This window comes from Aythya fuligula, chromosome 20 (assembly GCF_009819795.1).
Source record: "Aythya fuligula isolate bAytFul2 chromosome 20, bAytFul2.pri, whole genome shotgun sequence".
In the NCBI taxonomy this organism is placed as follows: domain Eukaryota; kingdom Metazoa; phylum Chordata; class Aves; order Anseriformes; family Anatidae; genus Aythya; species Aythya fuligula.
In genome coordinates, this window is record NC_045578.1 from 233,681 (window position 1) to 253,795 (window position 20,115).

General features: G+C 46.4%; 1 protein-coding gene across 2 annotated transcripts; it reads right to left on the reverse strand.

Moving 5' to 3' along the window:
• Positions 1–364: 364 nt before the first annotated feature.
• MKS1 (MKS transition zone complex subunit 1) lies at positions 365–14,082 on the reverse strand. 2 transcript variants are annotated; one of them, XM_032200899.1, is made up of 18 exons: positions 14,000–14,082; positions 13,815–13,926; positions 13,670–13,780; positions 12,944–13,099; positions 11,757–11,854; positions 11,429–11,557; positions 11,006–11,110; positions 10,473–10,581; positions 9,559–9,615; positions 8,536–8,578; positions 7,959–8,021; positions 7,136–7,206; positions 6,210–6,279; positions 4,773–4,880; positions 4,094–4,227; positions 2,829–2,911; positions 2,651–2,748; positions 365–2,169 (listed from the first exon to the last, which is right to left on the reverse strand). In XM_032200899.1, the coding sequence occupies exons 1-18, from the start codon at positions 14,077–14,079 to the stop codon at positions 2,063–2,065; spliced, it is 1,734 nt and encodes a 577-aa protein (XP_032056790.1). In that variant the 5' UTR covers positions 14,080–14,082; the 3' UTR covers positions 365–2,062. The 2 variants fall into 2 exon arrangements, with proteins under 2 accessions (XP_032056790.1, XP_032056791.1); XM_032200900.1 differs by having other exon boundaries at positions 2,063–2,169; positions 13,670–13,737; positions 13,805–13,926.
• Positions 14,083–20,115: the final 6,033 nt, after the last annotated feature.

Here is a 20,115-nt window from a genome sequence, read left to right on the forward strand (position 1 = left end):
CTCCATCGGTGCAGGGCCACCTGCTCCACTGTGGTCTCCTCCACGGGCTGCAGCGTGGAACCCTGCTCCACCGTGGTACTCCATGGGCTGCAGGGGGACATCCTGCTTCACCATGGTCCTCACCACAGGCCGCAGGGGACTTCTGCTCCGGCGCCTGGAGCAGCTCTCCCCCTCCTTCTGCACTGACCTTGGTGTCTGCAAGGCCGTTCCTCACTCCTTTCACTCTCCCAGCTGCTGTGTGGCGCAGCGTTTTTTCCCTGTCTTAAATATGCTGTCACAGAGGCGCAAAACAACATCGGTTATTGGCTCAGCTCTGGAAAACAATGGGGCCCTTCCCAAACATGGGGCAGCTTCTAGATCTTTCTCACGGAAACCACCCCTATGGCCCCCTGCTACCAAAACCTTGCCACGTAAATCCACTACACACATACACCCTACCCTGACAAGCCTTGATTCTGCTGTTACAGAACTGGGTGTTTACCTTCACAACTATAATGCCTCATCTGCCACATCACACCAAAAAGCATAAATGGAGATCTGACTCATGCACAAGATGCAGCAGCCAGCTCTAGGCCAAGGACACTGCTCTGCTTAACAGGCCAAGCTATGTAATACATTCTGGTAGTTTCTTCCATGAAAAAGCAGGGGTAGCAGGGAAGGTAGATGAGCAAAAGTCCTCTTTTGTAAGTGAAATTACCAGGTACATTTCAAGTTGCCAGACAATTCTGCCAGGAATTATGAGAAAAAACAAAGACGAACAAACTGGGGAGTTTGGTTTTCCTAGTGAAGGCTGATAACAAGATCAAAATGGAAAGCATGAGGTGAAGATACCAACGGAGCATGAGGAAGGAGTGCGATGTTCTAATAGTCACACACATGGCTGCAACCATGAGTCTCACATCCCCTGCTAGTGAGGAACATGCAAAAGAAAGCCAGTTCCTATTTCTTATTCTGCCTGTGACTTCTAGCTTTACAGATACATCTGTGATCTCATCCTGAGATTTTTCTTCCTATCCCTTCTGTTGGGAGCAGAGTAGAACATGTGGAGATGTGACTTGTGTACAAATCTACGCAGTATTGTCAGTCTGCAGGTAGCTTCGTTCACATGGATTTGAGAGAGGAACAAAAATAGGGGAATGAAATAGGCTGAGAAAAGAACAGGAGAAGAACCTGGGTAAAAACAATTAAAGCAATGAATTGCAAGCAGAGATGATACAATGAACCATAGTTAAAAAGAATAGCTTGAACAGTTCAAAGTTCAGCTCTTGTGCAAACATTACAATCTGTTCTCATTGTCTGCAAACTGTCCAGCTCCAGCCAAAGTTCTGCTATGAGCTAAAGGGAACACATGTTGTCAGTTGTATTCTTGAAGTCCTTCTGCTAACTGATACAGAGACGCAAGAGCCAGCAATTTCAGACACAAAGAAATACAGAATGTAACCCTTTTCACCAGTTCTGAATCTGTCGTACATCACTTTGCTTTGATTTCACACAAAGGTGGCAGAGACCTCTCTCTAGGAATGAATAAATCTTAAAAACACAGTTGGACAGATTCATTTTACTGAAGATTGACCTGACAAGAATTATCAGCATTTCTCAAGAAGTCAACTATTCATTTAATTAAATACCAAACAATATTCATGCCTTGACCTTCAACAGTAACCTCTTCTTTAAGAAGAAAAGTACATTTACCAAGTCAAGTAGACTTGAAATGTTTTCTAATCACTTACTGTTCAATACTTGAAAATGTGTTAAAGGTTTCACAGGTCCCATGTCCCATTTTAGTCTGCTCCTCAGAAATGGGAACAATTAGCTGTACTGTTAGGGCCTGGTAACAAAATGACTTGAAAAAACAGGGTTCCTTCCACAGATACGTATGGAAACACAAAGACTCTAGATCTAGATGTGAGGCAGACTCCTGCCCCCATCCAGAGAAAGCTACAAAAGAAGGGAATCAAAAAGCTTGCAGGCACTGGCCTTGGGACTCCTCCTGAACAAAGGAAGCTTGTATCAGAGAGAAGATGCTAAGTGCTCCCAGGCTAGAGGCAGTGGAGGTGGTCAATCACGGTTCTTGTGTCTTGTGCACAGTGTAGAAAGAGCTGTTGATGAGGTCTTGGGGAAGGCTCTCACGTGCTTCCTGCATCCGGCACCGTGCCTTCTGGAAAGCCTCTGCAACACAGCAGGTGACAGCAAGTCAGAATGCATCAGACAGCCTCAGAGAAGAGGAAGGATAAGTCTGCCCACTGAACATCATCTCTCTCAGAATAGGAGTATCACTAAGTACCACCAACAAAGCACCAGGATCTTGCTGCTCTCTTGACTTCCAGCCCTGTCTTTGCTCTGTGCATAATGGAATCAGAGACAGAGCCTGTGCACCACAGCCACAAGCTATGTTTTGTGCCAGGAATGACCAGGCAACCCAGCCTAGGCTTTGCCGTCATGGAGTGACTATCCCTCCTGCCTGCTGAGGGCTGATGCCTCAAGTTTCCAGCAATTTCAGGTCAGAACATTTAACCTCTGCTATGGACTCAGACCCAAGAGAGCTCACAGTGGGAGACAATCAACCCCACAGCAATGGATTCTCTCTGCCCACTCTGTGGGCAAAAGTGAGCCCGAGGCTCCCCAGGCAGAATGAGACTAAAAGCCCTACCCAAAACATTGTAGACAGAGCTCTGCTGGCTGAAGCCTCCAAGCCGGTCCAGTACACTCTGCATGTGATGCCTCGAGGCACTGGTCTCCAGAAAGGCTCTGCACAGAAGTACAGTTTGAAGTCAGGGCTGGAAGAACACTGCTGTGAAGATGGAACTTGCAATCACTGCAGCACTCACTTGGATTGCTGCAGGCAGTAAAGCCGGAACGTGACACTCCCTGTTGTCTCTGTGTGAAAACCAAAGCGGCTCAGACGCTCTCCCTGCAAAGACAGCAAAAGTTCTCCTAACAGCCTGCAACCTGTTGCAGCAGGCTGACCCTGGCAAAAATGAGCATGCCCCACCAGAAGTTCATACTTGATTAAAAAAAATGGTGACCTGACAGACAATTTTCAGACAAGGACAGCACAAGCAAGGGCAAGGCAAGATTTCGGAACACATACAACCACTTCTCTAGGTTACACACACCTCAAAAGGCAGAGAGCTCTATCTCAGGGTTTGCCCATTCTTGTCTTACTCATAAGTATCAAAGGGGATCCATATATTTAGCCAGAGGGACATGACCACCAGAGTATCTGTTCAAGTCCAGTCCAAACTGTCCACAGACATCTGAAGTCAAGAGACACCAGATTCTGTACCTGGGATGGGGCAGCCATGGATATAAGTACAGCCTGTGAATGAGAGGCTGGAGATCAGCCCTATGCAAAGGGATCTGGGGGTTATGGTCAACAACAAGTGGAACCTGAGTTAGCAGTGTGCCCTGGCAGCCAAAAGGACCAAGTGTATCCTGGGCTGCAGTAAGCACAGCAGAATTAGCCGGTCAAGGGGAGTGCTTGTCCTGCTCCACTCTGCACTGGTGCAGCCTCACCTTGAGGACTGTGGGCTACCTTGGGAGCCATGAGAGAAGGACATCAACCTCTCAGAGAAGTCCCAAAGAAGGGCAACAGACATGATGAAAGGCCTAGAGGGCATGGCGTAAGAAGAGAGTTCGATGTGGCTTGGTTTGTTCAGCTTAAAGAAGAGAAGGCACAGGGGTGACCTCATGGCAGCCTTCATCTTCCTCACCAGGGGGAGCGGAGGGGCAGGCACTGATCTCTTCTCTATGGTGCCCAGTGAGAGGACCTGAGGGAACAGCAGGATGCTGCCTCAGGGCAGGCTCAGACAGGAGCTGTCGGGAAAAGGCTCTTCACCAGGAGGCTTGTCAGGCACTGGAACAGGCTCCCCACGGAAGTGGTCACGGCACCAAAGCTGCCAGAGGTCCAGAAGTGCTTGCACAAGGCTCTCAGACACATGGCTTAATTTTCAGGTAGTTCTGTGTGGAGCCAGGAGTTGGGCTCAGTGATCCTCGTGGGTCCCTTCCAACTTGGGATAGTTTATGATTCTGCAGTTTCAAGAGCGTAATCCACCTTTTCCCAGCAAGAGCAATGTCCTGCAGTTGAGCCTACCTTGAAGGTTGCTGGTATCCTGACATAGGTCATATCCTCTAACTCAGGAGATCCACCAATGAAAAATCTCCTCAGTTCAGCAACAGTCCCCAGTTCCACAGGGCGCCAGGTAGGGATGGTGAGTATATGGAGACCTGACCACAGGACAGCACAATTTAGACAACAGAACAATTTAGCAGAACAATTTAGCTGCTCTGACCAACAATGTAAAGTCACAGAGGTCATCACAGTAGATGGATACCTACTGATCCCCAATGTCTTCCCAATAAGCAAGCCCCCGTCACACAGACAGCATTGAAACTACCCTTGCCTATGAGGAGCATCTACTTATTAATACATGAGAATGTCAGACTAGTTGTGAGCCTCAGATTCCATCTGGGACAAAGGGAGTCTATTGCTAGTATAAAGATGGACATGCAGCACTACACAAAAGCATCATAACATGCAATTTTGCAATGGAACCACTGAAGGAGAAAGGACAGCAACACATGATGCTTCTCAACAAGGTATAACAGTGCACGATACATAAAATCTCTCTTTGCTGCCTCACAGACAGCTAGCTATTCCCTTCAGTATGCAAAGGTAAAGCAACGCCAGGACGGGATGCATCCGTTCCCAAGAGAACCATTCAACTCTCATTTCCCTAGACACTTAACATAATGTCCCAAGGATGTTTTACCTGGAGATGCTGGCAGCACCAATGAACCATACCCTTCAACACGGTATCTCTGCCAGAAATCAAGGGACAGAACCTCAAAGTAGAGAACAGGCCATTGAGGGAGACAGTCTGCAAGGAAAAGGAGCAGATTGCAACTTTTTAAAAGCTGTAGAGGGAGATCATCATAGCGGGGAAAAAAATACTAAATGACTAACTCTGCTAGCAAGGAGCCCTTTCTGTATTTCTCCTAAAATGACAGACATAGGTGTATGAGTGATTATTTTCCCCTATAAAAGCTGAACCCTCAGACTTGAGACTGAAAACAAAATTATTGGTAAGTTGCTAAAAATTTGGGAAAATTCTTTGCTTTGATGAGTCTCTGACAGCAAGTCCAAACCGGTTTCTCTATCGTTTGGGCAGACAAGGCACTCTTCTGCAAACAATTGATGCAAAACATGGGAACCTTTTTATCTCTGACCTTTCTCATCATTGTTGGGGGATTATTAACTTGGATTGCCCTACCCGCCTCCAAGCATTCATTTATTTTCTCCATGGTGAAACAAACTCATCATATTTATTCTAGGCTGAAAGTTTGTTAATGTTGAATACTCCAATCCAAAGTGTTGGCTGAATACTCAAATACAATGCATACACTGGATTCAAGTGGCAGACATGCTGTAAAGCTGTCCCTGGTGATTGCAAAACAAAGAGCAGAGGGGTTGGTGAGGAAACAGTAGCAACACAATGAAGCAGTAGAAAAAGGCAGCAGAGAAGTCCAGCCTAAAATAGAGATGGAAATTTCGAAGTGACATAGACAATATGAAGATTATACAGGTCACTGAGTGTGTCTACTAACTTAAGATTCAGCACATAGTTTTAGCTGTGTACAAAAATAGGCCCATTTCTTCCACTGCTCTATGCAGTACAACATGCACGGCAATGCAGACCAGCATGTCAGGCATTTTGAGACAGACATGCTAAGACCCAAGTAGTTTTGCATATGGATGAAGCTGACTACAACCTGGAAGCAGAACAATGTCAATGAATACATACAAATACTAATACATTGCTGGGGAGGGCAAACTTAGTATGTGTCCTGAGCTTACGCGGTGATGGGGTGAACATCTTCTGATTGAGCAACGTTTCCCTGAAGTGGTCATGGCACTAAGCCTGCTGGAGTTCAAGAAGCATTTGGACAACGTTGTCAGAAATATACTCTGATTTTTGGGTGGTCCTGTGTGGAGTTGGACAACACAATCCTTGTGCGCCACTTCCAGCTAGGGATATTCTATGATTCTATAGTTTTACAATTCTGTGATTCCCTTTGTTTACAGATGTCCTTTCACCTTGGCAAGTCAAACAAGTCAAACAAGTCATCAACAAGTCAAACAGCATGATGCCTACACTGCAACCAAGAGACGTCAGAGCTTTATATTTCAGAGAAACAAGGAGACGTACCTTCTGATTCATTTTCTTGGGAGAAAAACATCTCCAAAGTGAAGGGGTAGCAGAAGTACGCCACATTATCCTAGAAAAGGAATGAGACAGAGATCAGATTCCTGGAGGAGAAAGTTCCATCACTGGTATCACAGGGGGTACAGAAAGCAGGGAGAAAAGAAATAATGGTAGAGCACTAATGATATCCAGACAAGATCAATCTCATCACGCTAAGAAACACTTGACTGCACAATGGATCTGCACACAATCCTATGCCATGTTGACAGAACAGGCTAAAATAAAAATAATGAAAATAATGAAAAAGAGCAAAACACACCTCAAATGATCATTCAGCCATTTGCATAACTATTACAGAATGCTACAGTCTATACAGGAGCCAAGCAAAATACCTCAAACAACAGTCCTACCAAAATGTTGTATGATAATGATTTTAATATGCAAGTCAGTTCACATCAAATACACAAAAATACATTAAATTTTATTGATTATATTAATACATTAAAACTTTATAAAATTCAGATTTTACTGTCTCTCAGAGAAGAGCTGGAAGAAAGGTTGATTCTGATAAATCAGTTTTGAGACTGTTTGCACTCCAGATTCAGGCAAGCCAGAACAATTCTCCATTAACTCTGCACATTTGAGAACACAAAAATCAAAGATCCAAAGGCAATCAGCCAGAAGAAAGGAAAAAGTAAGGTTCCAGAAACTGCTCCGACCTTTTATCTGAATACAGCGGAACATGTAAAACATGACGTTTTTCATGCTTTTTTTCAAGTATAACAACAAGGAGGATTCCAAATATGCTCTGCTCTTGAAGGGAGCTATCATGCTAGAATCTTGGTTGAATAAATCTGTAAGTTGTTATACATTTCAGTTCAGAGAATGACTGTTCAAACTCTGCTCTGCAGGTCTGAAAGCATCCTTACCCAGTCCTCTGTCTTGGTGGCACAGGTCTGTGTCACTCCTGATAGCTGCTGGAATGCGGGGCTTGACCAGTCTGGGAGAAGAGAATGTGAGCGCAGGGGGTGAATACTTTGGGTAAGAGGAATGATTCATATACCAGAGCAGCTCAAAGGAGAAAGTCAGAACCAGATGTTCCTCCACACTGAATTTCCCTAGGGGCATCCTGCCCCATCTTGTTCCAGGTGCTCTCCAGAACACCCTGGACATATGAGAGCACCAACTCCATCTTTGGACAATGGTAGAACCTTTTCAAAATGCACATAGAAGCAAAAGCAGCATCTCAGGCAAACATCAGGCTATAACCAGAAGGGAGCCAGGGCCATAGCTTCAGGGGGATTAAACACATAGCAGGACGTGCATGTTAGTGTTGGGAAGCTTATTTATCAGTCAAAGCTGAATACATCAGTGTCAACACAAAACATAAAAACACAATGCTGGCCAGTGAAATCAGACAAGGTCATTGCTGAGGCAGAAAAGACAGGAAGGCTTTTCTCTGCAGCATCAGGAATGAACCTGGGGTAGTTTGCTGGAAACGATCACCTCTGGTTAAGAAGTCTGTGGACCAAATCCAGCCAAATTTGGAACAGACAAGAGGGGAAGATGCTGACATATTCAAACATGTCAGTTTAGTTCAAACCACCAAGTTCTGCACTTTTAGCTCTGAAGATTTCTATTTAGATCTCAGACCCTACATTACCTTTTACTAACTTTTAGCAAAGCTGATCTGACTGACTAGCTTAAGCATGCTTTATTCTTTGTGATATGGCTGGAAGCATGAATACTCACGGCCAGGCAGCTCCAGGAAGAAATGAACATAGAGGTTGTCATACTCATAGCCTTGAGCTGAAACTGAGAAGAGAGAATGAATTTCAGCAGCTAACTTCCACACTAACTCCTCCATTATACACTGAAGACTTTTGGGAGAGGCATCACAAATAACCTCAGCACAACCAGTTACTGCTAGAAGCTGGGAAAAGGCTAGGTCTTTGAAGTAAAAGAATAAGACCTCAGAAAAGATTTTCTCAAGACTAGCCTATCCACATATAACTAACCAGATTAGAGAGATCACAAAATTAATTGCCTTCTTTGCTATGTCTGTTAATTCCCCTATCTGTTGTCCTTTATTCAGAACTCTGTCTTCCTAGAAAAGCTGCAGTATCTATAAACCTCCAATCAGTAAATGCCACTTGAGGGTTAGTCTGCAAAAACAGTGGAGAAGAGGGAGTAAGTAGAGAATTTTAGGGAGAGAATCACCTACTCTAGACCAGGTTGTGAACCAAAAATCTTTAGACCTTTCATAGCCTCAGCCATCCCAGCACACCTAGATTTGCCCCTACAGTTACTGTTCATAATGAGGACTCACCTACTTCTCCATTCACAAAAAGACGCAATGTACCAGGAAGAGTCTGTAAAAACAAGCAGATAAAGGGCTTAGAGACCGCTGGTGGAACCTCTTTCAGTTCCCCCCCCCCCTTCAGGGTCTCACATGGATATCCTACAGACATTTGTACTTGAATGCTTTGCTTTGCTGGTCAGGGAGAAATCATCACTTCTTGCATCAACCTGTCATCCTTTCCAGAAGTCAGCAGTCCCTCTGGATAGAGGCTCCCTATGAAGACCAAATTCCTGTACTGCAGGAATTCACTACTCTGTAAAGCAGATCTACAGATTTCTAGATGGATATAAAAATGTAGTGAGAAGTCACTTGCAAAAATCATAAAATCATAGTCCTGGTTCTCCTGTAGTGTTCTTGCATATGCTCAAGAGTGTGAAAAAAAATAACAACAACCAAAATAACAAAGCCAAAAATCCATAGGACAAATTGAAACACACTTAGCTTAACTAGCTGCAGGAAAGAGTACAACAACTTTCCTACTTTGGCAAACAATACTTTAGCAAAAAACAAACAAACAAACAAACAAACAAAAAAGGCTGCAGCCTAGGTAACTTAGTGAGCAAGAAAACTGTGCATGAGAAAAGAAAAATTTAATGAGTTTGAAGGTTGGGAGGAGCTGTTTACTTGAGCAAAGTGGGACATGGATACATTTGATATTCAAGAAGTTAACAGCAATCTCTATCCCAAAAGATACAAATCCTCTTTCTGTCTTACTACAGTCAAAGACCTTCAAACAACGGATGCAGTCTCACTGAGACTGTAGCATTCAGCATGCTCTGCTACAGGTCTGACAGATGCATGTTGGACCTTCTCAGGCCCCATATCCATTGCAATCATACTCTTTCAATCCAATTTTCAGTAGGAGGCCATGAGGTAAAAGCTGCCAACACACCCCCAGAACAACACAATCTTTGGAGACTGGTACAGAAGTCAGCCATGTGAACAGCCTGCAAAGGCTCCAGGTCCCTGCTGAGTGCTGCTGGTACTCACCGTCTCAAATTCTGAGCCTACAAGACCACTGAGGTACTCCTTGTGTCGACTGTACAGCTGAAAACACAGAACAAGTGGATTAGAGTGTCTTCTTGATTATAGGTTTTTACTTATATTACTGCAAAAAAATGTAATGGATATGTAACTTAAAACCAACTTAAACTGTTGACAGGCTCAGCTAACAGTTTTTTGCTTTTATAGTAGATACGGAGAATGTAAGAATTTAATAGAACAAAAGATGCATAACTGCTAGCACTGCATGAAGCTCCAGCTTCAGAAGAAACCTCATCAAAGGTCAATATGAGGTAAAAAGAAGCTCCAAAGAATCAGCAGTTCTTATGTGACATAATGGGAGATTAGTGTACCTAGGTCAGGATTTCCTAATTGGCCACAAAACCAATAAGGAACTGTACAAACTAAAATTAAAAATGAAAACAGACTAAGTATCCTTATAGACTGCCACAGGCAAAAAGACAATTAAAAAAGGTCAAGGCACAAAAAGAGTATCTCAAGTATCCTGGAACATCATGGGTCATGAGAAATCATTCAGGAAATATACAGGCAGCAGGAGGAAACCCAATGAAAGGGTTTGCCCACTGCTTGAAAGGGAAGAAAAACCACTGGCAGGTGACGCTATTGATGGTTTCTTTCATCAGCTCCTGCTACATATATCAACTACAGTCAATAGCCAACACAAGTTTACCAGTGGCAAAAAGACAAGGCCCTCAACCTAGTTTAAGGAATGAAGCAGTCAGGGAGTATTTATTGGAGTTCTTGTATCACTGAACATGATGAAACTCACTGCAAGCGACATTCATTTTGTAGCTCTAACAATTATGTCTAGTTGAAGGTCTTTATTCCCTTGGTCAAATCAGGACGACTAGCCAATATAATCAACAGAGGCCAGTCCTTACATCTCTGAACACACGCTGCTCACGTTCCTCCTCCTCTTGCTGCACTTGGATGGATGCATTCTCAATGGTGTATTTCCACAGCTCTCGCTTCTGTCTATCCAGCTCAATCCTGCAGAACCCCAAAATGCATGGGGAAAACCCCATTATGCAGAAAACAGACCCAGCAATATTATCAGCTGTTCCATCATAAAACACCAATCGCCCCATCAAGGCCTGAACAGAAACAAAATGTCACTAACAGCCCTCTCCTCATTCTTGAGTGCCTGACAGCATCAATAACTCAGAGAGACTTGCTTTTGTCCATTGTACACATAACCTGTATTCCTAGGAACTGGCTCCAAAGCCCCACACATCATATGCACAGTAACACCAAGCACAAGGAAACAATAGCCCTGTCTTAGAAACCTTTGGAATAAACCTAAATAATAGCCCTCAATTTAAGTGCAGACTCACTGCCTAAGGGGTAATCAGGAGACAGCAATTTCAGCCCTCCATACCAGTCCCAAATGTGGTACCAGCCCTGTCCCGCTCACCAGTAGGCTCCTTTGGTGCCAGTAAAGTCAGGCTTCACTGTGATCACCCCATTGCCATCCACCTTGATTGTACAAAGAACACGTTCATATTCCCTTTGACCAAGCCTAATGGAAGACATCAAGAAACACAAAGACAGTCTAAACAGAGCACGTGGACATTTTCTTGCTCCGGAACAGCAGAGCTGGTAAAAGCACATGGAGGTACATAAGGGAATAAATATACCAATACTTCCCTACATTACTTTAAGAAGCCTTTTGGAGGGATACATTCCATACCTCCCAAGAAGTAGAGAGAAAACAGCAGCTTGAGTTACTGTGCTCTTTGAATTCCCTCCCCTTAACTACTGAGAGAAACAGAGTCGAGTAAGGAGAGGAGATGGGTTTGTTTCTGGGAAATTAAGATCATTTGGGAATTTTACTTACTTCCCATAAGGTCCCAAGTCCCCCATGATGTACATAGTCTGAACAGGAGTGTTAATCACATGATTGTTCTTTATAAATTCTTCTGAGGGCTCCCAGGTGATGATTTTTGACTTAAGAGAATTCGCTTCTCTGTCAACAACACAAGCACAACTTATTGTCAACAGAACTCACTGAGGTAGCCAGCAATTGACTCTCCCACAATGAGGAGTCAAACTGCCAGACTCTGAGTGCAACACAGCTCAAGCCACCAACTTCCACGGACCAGGCTGCTCTGCAGCTGGGACAACAGGAAACCTGCATTAGCAAGCTCCAACCCGGTTGCACTCACATTGGTTTACGGTCTTGTCTTCTCCTCCTCACATTGGCCATCCTCTCTGCCAGATATGACGGCACCTCATGATCTGAGTCAGTTACCTTCTGGCAGTGCTGAAGGAGAGAAACAGAATAAACAGAATAGAAACAGCTTAAATACAACAGGACTTCTTTCTCAAACATCTCCACTCCTGGAGAATAGAACAGGTATTTACATACATATACATGGACAAACTGCTAAAAGACCATAGAGTTGATTCACTGCTCTTGTGGAAAAGCAGAGGTGAAGTCCATCCAGCAAGTTACGTACAGATGTGATGAAAGTTTCCCTCCCTATTTTACTGATTGGTCCTTGTAATAGGAATGTGTGTTAACTTTGTTGGTATGCATATGGCATGTATGTATATATATTAGTTTGCATTTTATGCTCATGAGTGGAATTTCTTGTTCATACAGTAAGCAAACTAAAAGACACCTGCTCATCACAAGGTCCAGAGACAGCCCAACCTTGGGGTAAGTACTTTGCTATTCTGCTACTTGGATGATCAAAGAAGCAGAACTGCAGACAACCAAGATCCTAGCACCCTAAGCCCCTCTAAAATCCACTTGAAACCTGACGCCCCACATTTGGGGTCACAACTATTACAATATCAATCCAGGAATGACTGGATCAGAAGCTGTTTTAAGTTTCACTCAGCTACATTACAAATCATCCATCTAAACATCCCCAGTTTTCCAGGCAGGGTCATGCTGCCCCTCACAATTTCCTGCCAGTGAGGCTGAACAGTAAACAGGATAAAGGGGTCTCTTCCCATCCTTGGGCCATTAAGACAGCATGAATTAAGACTGCTAGAAAGCATTGTGCATGAATCACCTCATGCATATGAATAAACGTGTGCCTTGTAATTCTGTATTCTGTGTCCAGACTTCTCACCTTGGTTGGTAACAAGCCAGCATTTTTCTAACAGAGCAACTCTACAATGCCAAGTCCCTCCAACCTGTACATTGCACTGAAACAGGGAGACCTCATGCTGGGTCTGGGATGCCAGGTGAAGCTGCCTGCAGAAGCAGTATGTTCTCCTGCTCCCAAGATATATGGCTTGCTTCTCCATGGCCAAGAAATGACAAACATTCCCTCTGCAGTGGGCCTAGTGTTGTTGACAGATACTGCTGTAAAGATTATGCAAAACAAAAAGCTGGTACCTCCTCTAGGTTGGTGAATCGGTCATGATCAGTGTAGGTGAAGATGCGATAGTTCTTCCGACCCCCAGCCTTCTCCAGTTTCAGGATCTCCTTGTGGTACTGCCGGTCCAGGTGAGTTTGACAGGCTGACTCATTTTGATAAAGATCTACCTCAAACTGAGAGCACCACAGGTAAAACGTAAAAGCTGCATTTCATCAGCAAGCTCAGGGCCAAAGTTTTTCAGCTGAGATTTGTGGAGACACCAAAATGCTGCACTTGGGTCACAACAACCCAGTGCAGCAATACAGACTTGGAGAAGGGCGGCTGCAAAGCTGCCCAGCAGAAAAGGACCTGGGGGTGCTGGTGGTGTGCCCGGGTGGCCAAGAGGGTTAACAACAGACTGGCCGGCATCAGAAACAGCATAGCCAGCAGGACTAGGGAGAAAAGACCTTCAAGATCACTGAGTCGAACAAGGGGATAGTCCCCTATACTGGTAAGACCACTACAAGAAGGATACTGGGCTGCTGGAACACATCCAGAGAAGAGCAACAGAGCTAGAAAACAGGACTTATGAGGAGTGGCTGTGGGAACTGGGGCCGTTTAGTCTGGAGAAGAAGACGCTAAGGAGAGAACTCATCACTCTCTAGATCTGCCTGAAAGCTGTCCCCCTGCTGGGGCCCCGCTCGCCCCGACACAGGGGAGCCGTCGGTCGGTACAGCGAGGAGAAACAGCCGCCGCACACCCACCTGGCTGAAGAGCTTCTCCTGCCACCCGACCTCGGCCTCCTCTTCCTCGTCCGGGGGCCGCCGGGCATCTGCGGTAAGGGGTCGGTCACCACCGGCAGCGCCCAGGAGCGCCTCCCCGCGGGGCTTCCCACTTACCTGGCGAGGCGCGGGCGGCCAGCGCCAGGAGCTCGGGGCCGCGCGGTGCGGAGAGCGGCGGCGGCGGCGGCGAGTCCTGAGCCGGGAGGGGCCCGGCGGCCGTGACCCGCTGGATACGGACCCTGCGGGGGGACAGGGAGGAAGAGTGAGAGGGAGCAACCCCCGGAGCCGGGCCGAGCCACGCCGGGCGCTCACCGGAGGCGCAGGTTGCGCACTGGGTCGCGGGAGCGGTACACGGCGCCGCCCGCCTCAGCGCCCCACAGCCGCTCCGCCATGGCCCCTCACCATAGACACGGGGCGGTGGCGGCCGCGGCGCCTCCCCCCGGCCGGAGGGCGCCGAGCGGCCGTGGCTCCGCCCCGGCCGGGCTGCGGCAGGGCCCGTTCCCCCGCGGGCCTCCGGCTCGGCCTCGAAGCGCTCTTGCGGCGCGGCCGCGGCAGGGCGCTTCCCGCGAGCGCGGTGTCCGCAGCCCCCCCGCGGCCCCCCAGAGAGAAGCCCCCACAGCCGCCCGCTGGCGATGCTGGCCGAGAAGATGGGCTGCGCGCCACGGAGCCTGATACGCGGAGCTGAAGGCTCTGAGAGCTGTGAGGAGCCGACTGCGAACCTTTGCCTCTCGCTGCTTGTTTCCCTGCTCCTGCCCACCACGTTACTAAGGAACGGACATCTTCAAGGGGACATCACTGCTGTCGGCTAGGGCCTCACTACCACGTAGCAGTGGGCCTCTCTCTCTCTTGATGTGAGCTGGTGCTGCGCCCTGCTGCCAGCACACTAAGCATCACTGCCATTTCGCAGCCACCTACCCAGTACCACCCACCCTAGCCTCCTGCCTGCCCTGTCTGCGTGGCTTGCGGTGGGATCTGGTGAAAACGTCATGGAAACCCACCTGGTCTGTGGCAACCAGGTCTGCCATTTTCTTAGGTCTCTGGGCAGTGTGCATGCAGCATGCAAGGAGTTAATAGCTAAATGAGCCCCTTTTAGCAGCACCTGTTAAACAAACTTCACTTTATGCAGTTGCAGTTTCTGAAGGGGAGCAGCACAGAGGGGATTGTGGGGTTGTGTTGTTCCTGCAAGAAGGCAGGGGCCAAGCATGCTGTTGGCGCTAGCAGTGTGATGTCCCCCATTGCAAAGTAGCCATCTTCTTTCACAGCTCCATGCCTAGCTGGACATGAAACATTGCTCAGGCTTTTATAAAAGGTCAGAGTTTGCAGCACAGTCCAACGCAATTTTGCTCAAACTGCACTTGCTGTGCCTTGGGATTTCAACCAGTGGGGCTGTGCTGCTCACTGACATGCTCACAATGATAGTCTGATTTTACTCCAAATACTTTCCGACACACAACATCATGCTGCGCAGCACAGCTAGCTATGGTCACACATCTCCCTGGTCCTTGTTCCTCTACCACATCTCCAACAGACCTGGCATATCAGTACCTTTGCAGCAACTTGCATTCAAGTACCCGACTCCTTTCCCAGACTGCCTGGCATCCTGTAGAAGTTGCATACCACCACTTCAGGTCTCTCTGTATCTTCTTGAAGTCTTCCTTGGGTTTATTTTTTATTTCTCATAGGACTGCTGCTACTCCTTGTCCTACTGCAAGGCAGCTACTGTGGCCTCACCTGAGTTGCAGCCTCTTGTCCCGCTGCCACCTTTCCCCATCCTATGATTTAACTGGAGGCCTACTCACTGGGTCTCTCATGTTTCACTCCCATTTTTAAAAAAGGTAGAAAAGAGAAACCGGGGAACTACAGACCAGTGAGCCTCACCTCTGTGCCTGGCATATTCATGGAAAATGTCAAGGCACGTGCAAGACAAAGAGGTGATCCGAGACAGCCAGCAGATCTTCAACAAGGGCAAATCGTGCCTGACCAATCTAGTGGCTTTCTATGATGGAGTGACTGCATCAGTTGATAAAGGAAGACCGATCAATGTCATCTACTTGGACTTCTGCAAGGCCTTTGACATGGTCCCACATGACATCCCGGCCTCCAAATTGGAGAAAGATGGATTTGATGAGAGAACCATTCAGTGGATAAGGCTTGAAGGTCGCACCCAGAGGGTAGTGGTCAATGGGTCTATGTCCAAGTGGAAGCCGGTGACAAGTGGTGTCCCTCAGGGGTCTGTTCTTGGACCGGTGCTGTTTAGGATGCCATCCAAAGGGACCTGGACAGGCTGGAGAAGTGGGCCCATGTGAACCTAATGAGGTTTAGCAAGTCTAAATGCAGGGTGATGCACCTGGGATGGGGCAATCCTGGACATGAGCAACAGGCTAGGAGAACTCACTGAGAGCAGCCCCACAGAGAAGGACCTGGGTGTTCTGATGGATGAAAGCATGAGCCAGCAGTACACGCTTGCAGCCCAGAAGGCCAACTGCATCCTGGGCTGCATTAAAAGAAGAGTGGGCAGCAGATCGAGGGAGGGGATTGCCCCTGTCTACCCTGCACTCGTGAGGACCCACTTGGAGTACTGCGTCCAGGTCTAGAGCCTCCAGCACAAGAAGGATGTGGGCCTGTTCAAGCAAGTCCAGGGGAGAGCCACAAAGATGATAAAGGGGCTGGAGCATCTCTCCTATGAAGAAAGGCTGAGAGAGCTGGGACGGTTCAGCCTTCAGAAGATATGGCTCCAGGGGTGACATCATTGCCCTCATTGCAGCTTTTCAGTACTTAAAGTTGTCTTATAAAAAGGATGGAGAAGGACTCTTTACTCAGGTAGATAATGACAGGACAAGGGGGAATGGTTTTAAACTAAAAGAAGGGAGATTTAGATTAGAGGTTAGAAGGAAATTTTTCACTCAGAGGGTGGTGAGGCACTGGAACAGGCTGCTCAGAGAGGTTGTAGATTCCACAATCCTGGAGGTGTTCAAGGCCAGGTTAGATGAGGCCCTGAGCAACCTGATCTAGTCAGTGGCATCCCTGCCTATGGCAGGGGAGGTGGAACTAGGTGATCTTTAAGGTCCCTTCCAAAACAAGCCATTTGATGATTCTATGATTCTTCAGATAAGTCTCTACCTCCAGCCTGGCATGCCTGAGTGCGGGGCCCAGCTCAGCAACCCACCTCCGCCAGCCAGGGCCCCACTTCTGAGGAGTTCCCCTGTTACAGGCCTGCTGGGGTAGGAGTTGCTTCCCACTGCTACTCTTGGGATGTTTTGGTCAAGGCAAGTTTAAATACTGCAGGAGGGCATATTCACTTAAATGTGCTGCAATGCTGACATGACGTGCCACATCAAACTGGCACACTGTACCGGGTCTGGCTGGGATGGAGTTAACTTTCTCTGCAGCAGCCCACACAGTGCTGTGCTCTGCACTTGTAGCTAGAACAGCATTGGTATCACAACGGTGTGGTGTCTATTGCTGAGCAGTGCTGGCACAGCATCAAGACTCCCTCTAACCCCCAGAGAGCCAGCAGGCTGGGGGTGGGCAAGAGGTAAGGAAGGCACATCACCAGGGCAGCTGACCTAAGGCAACCAAAGGGATATTTCATACCATATGATGTCAGACTCAGCAATAAAAGGTGGAAAATGGAAGAAGAGGGGAGGGGTGGGCTCCTGTTGTGAAAACGTCTGTCCTCCCAAACAATGGCTATGTGCATTGAGTCCCTGCTTCAAGCCCCTGCATCCTGCATCAAGCATTGCTCATTTGTGGGAAGTAGAGAGTAATTTCTTTCCTCTGCACTTCTACATAGACTTTACTTGTTGTTTTTTTCCCCCTTTTCCTCTTTCCTTTTTTCCCTTCAGTTAAAATATCTAATTAATAATTTTTTTTTCCTTAATAATTATTTTTTCCTTTAATTAAAATATCCTTATCTCAACCCATGAGTTGTTTCTTTCCTTTTCTTCTTCCCCTCCTCAGAAGAGGAGGGGGAGTGAGAGAGCGGTTGTGGTGGAGTTCAGCTGCCTGACAAAGTAAAGCCACCACTACACACACACATAGTTTGAAGTGTAAAGCCTGATAGGATTCAGATATCTCACCTTCTCAGACTAGTTGTTACAGAAATTTCTCAGCAGTTCCTGCTGGTATTGTAAGGCCCTTACATTTTCAGACCTGGAATGCTGGCCATTACAAATACAAATGCAAAATCAGAAAAAAAAAAAAAATATATATATATATATATATATTTATATATATATATATAACAGACACTGGTACAATTGTACAAAAGTCACAGCAAAATATCCTATATATATATATATATATTATATTATTTTTTTTTCTGGGCAAGTATGACATTATCATGCGACTATTTTTTCAGCTTTTAAAAATTTAATAAAGTGGTAACAGGAACTATGTCATAATAAAAACTTTGGCAAAGCTCTGGCAACTGTTGGCATCTGAGACAAAGAAAAGATGTAATTACATGTATGTGGTAGATTCTCAACAGGTTTCTACACAATTGGAGTTTTAATAGCTATATTGCTTTTGTCAAATTTGACATGACAGCAAGAATTGGGCAGTCAACATAGACACAATATTGCAACAGATTGTTAACTTCAATAGTCCCGATTAGATGGGAAATCTGCATGACTCACTGCAGTTTCTAAACAGCTTGAGTGAGTAGAAATGTGAGCAGGTAACAAGTGAGGAGCATGATGGAGATGTTGAGTAAAGGACCTGGCCAGGCTAGAGAAATGGGTGACAGGAACCTTCTGCAGTTCAGCAAGGAGAAGCACAAAGTCCTGCCCTGGAGAGGAACAACCCCAGGCCCCAGGACAGGCTGGGGCACCCAGCTGGAAAGCAGCCTGGCAGAGAAGGCCGTGGGAGTCCTGTTGGGACTGAGTCCAAGTTGAACATCTCTTGTATGAAGAAAGGCTGAGAGAACCAGATTCTTTTCAGTGGTGCCCAACACTGGGACAAGAGGCAATGGGCACAAACCGAAACACAAGACGTTCCCTCTGACCGTCAGGAAGCACTTGTGTGCTGTGCCAGTGACTGAGCACTGGAACAGGCTGCCAGTTGTGGAGGCTGTGGAGTCTCCTTGGAGATGGTCAAAAGCCATCTGGACAAGATCCTGGGTCCAGGTGTCCCTGCTTAAGCAGGTGTTTGGGCAGGATGACCTCCAGAGGTCCCTTCTAACCTAACGCAGCCCATGATCCTGTGGTGCTTCCTTCCCCAAGAAGTACATTCCTGCTGACTTTCATGCCATCTCTAGCACTTGGACAGCTGAATGATCAGGTGCAGCTGACCCATCTGAAGACTAATTTGCTAAAACCCAAAAAAAAAAAACAAACCCCACAACAAAACAAAAAGGACCAAAACAAACAACCAAACAAAAACACCACTAAAAAAAAAAAAAAAAAAAAAGAGTTCCCAGCTCACTACACTGTTCAACAATCAAACCTAGTGACATGCAGAAAATGGACTCCACAATTAGTAAGATTGTAAAGTAGGTATGTTTATTCAGTGCTGGGCAATGGGGGGGGGGAGGGTAACCCCACCGAAATTGTGCACACCTGATGTGGCAACTTGCCATGGTTATATGCAGCAAAGAGTTACATATGCATGAAGTTTCACACTATGCCTATACATATTCATAACCTGTCCCCGCTTCATATTAAAATTAATTCCAAGGAGTCATTTCCATAAACTTCTCCCATCTGTGCTTGCGCAGTGTATTCTGGTGGTGGTCTTTGGGGGTCATGGGGATGAAGATTGATGACTCTTCCTCATCACTGCTAGTTGACCTCTTGTCTCTGTGCAGATTCAGTTGCTTCTTGGTTCTTGTCCATCCGCAGGAACAGTTTCTTAAGACAGGCTCACACTCTTATTAGAAGACTGACCTTGGTAAAGGGGCCCAAGGCTTCTTGCTTTAATTAATTTGAGCATCCTAGTTTCATGCTGTCTATCACTCAATCTCTACTTGATAAGATTCCTCTAACTTCCTCTCTCAGTTCCACCTTTTCTAAAAGTTAGTAAATTCTTTTGCTAAAAGGTTAGTGATTTATTGTATTCTCCTAACTCCCTCTCTCACTAGAGGTACAGGACTGTACTGTTCAACTTATTCATCAATGATTTGGACGATGAAACAGAGTTAACCCTCAGCAAGTATGTGGATGATACAAAACTGAGAAGAGTAGCTGGCAAACTGACACACCAGAGGACTGTGCTGCCATTCAGAGAGACCTGGACTGGCTGGAGCATTGGGCAGAGAAGAACCTCATTAAGTTCAACAAGGGCCAATGCACCTAGGGCAGAATAACCCCATGCACCATTACAGGTTGGAGCTGACCTACTGGAAAACAGCCTTGCGGAGGAGGACCTGGGAGTCCTGGTGGACAGCAAGTTAACCATGAGCCAGCATTGTGCCCTTGTGGCCAAGAAGG

Bases quoted from the DNA above. Each gene is read 5' to 3' on its own strand.
- MKS1 (XM_032200899.1), bottom strand. From the start codon at position 14,079: ATGGCGGAGCGGCTGTGGGGCGCTGAGGCGGGCGGCGCCGTGTACCGC. The intron at 13,781-13,814 runs GCCTCGCCAGGT...CCCCGCGGGGAG, and splicing joins TCCTGGCGCTGGCCGCCCGC to GCGCTCCTGGGCGCTGCCGG. The intron at 11,111-11,428 runs GTAAGTAAAATT...GTCTTCCATTAG, and splicing joins GACTTGGGACCTTATGGGAA to GCTTGGTCAAAGGGAATATG.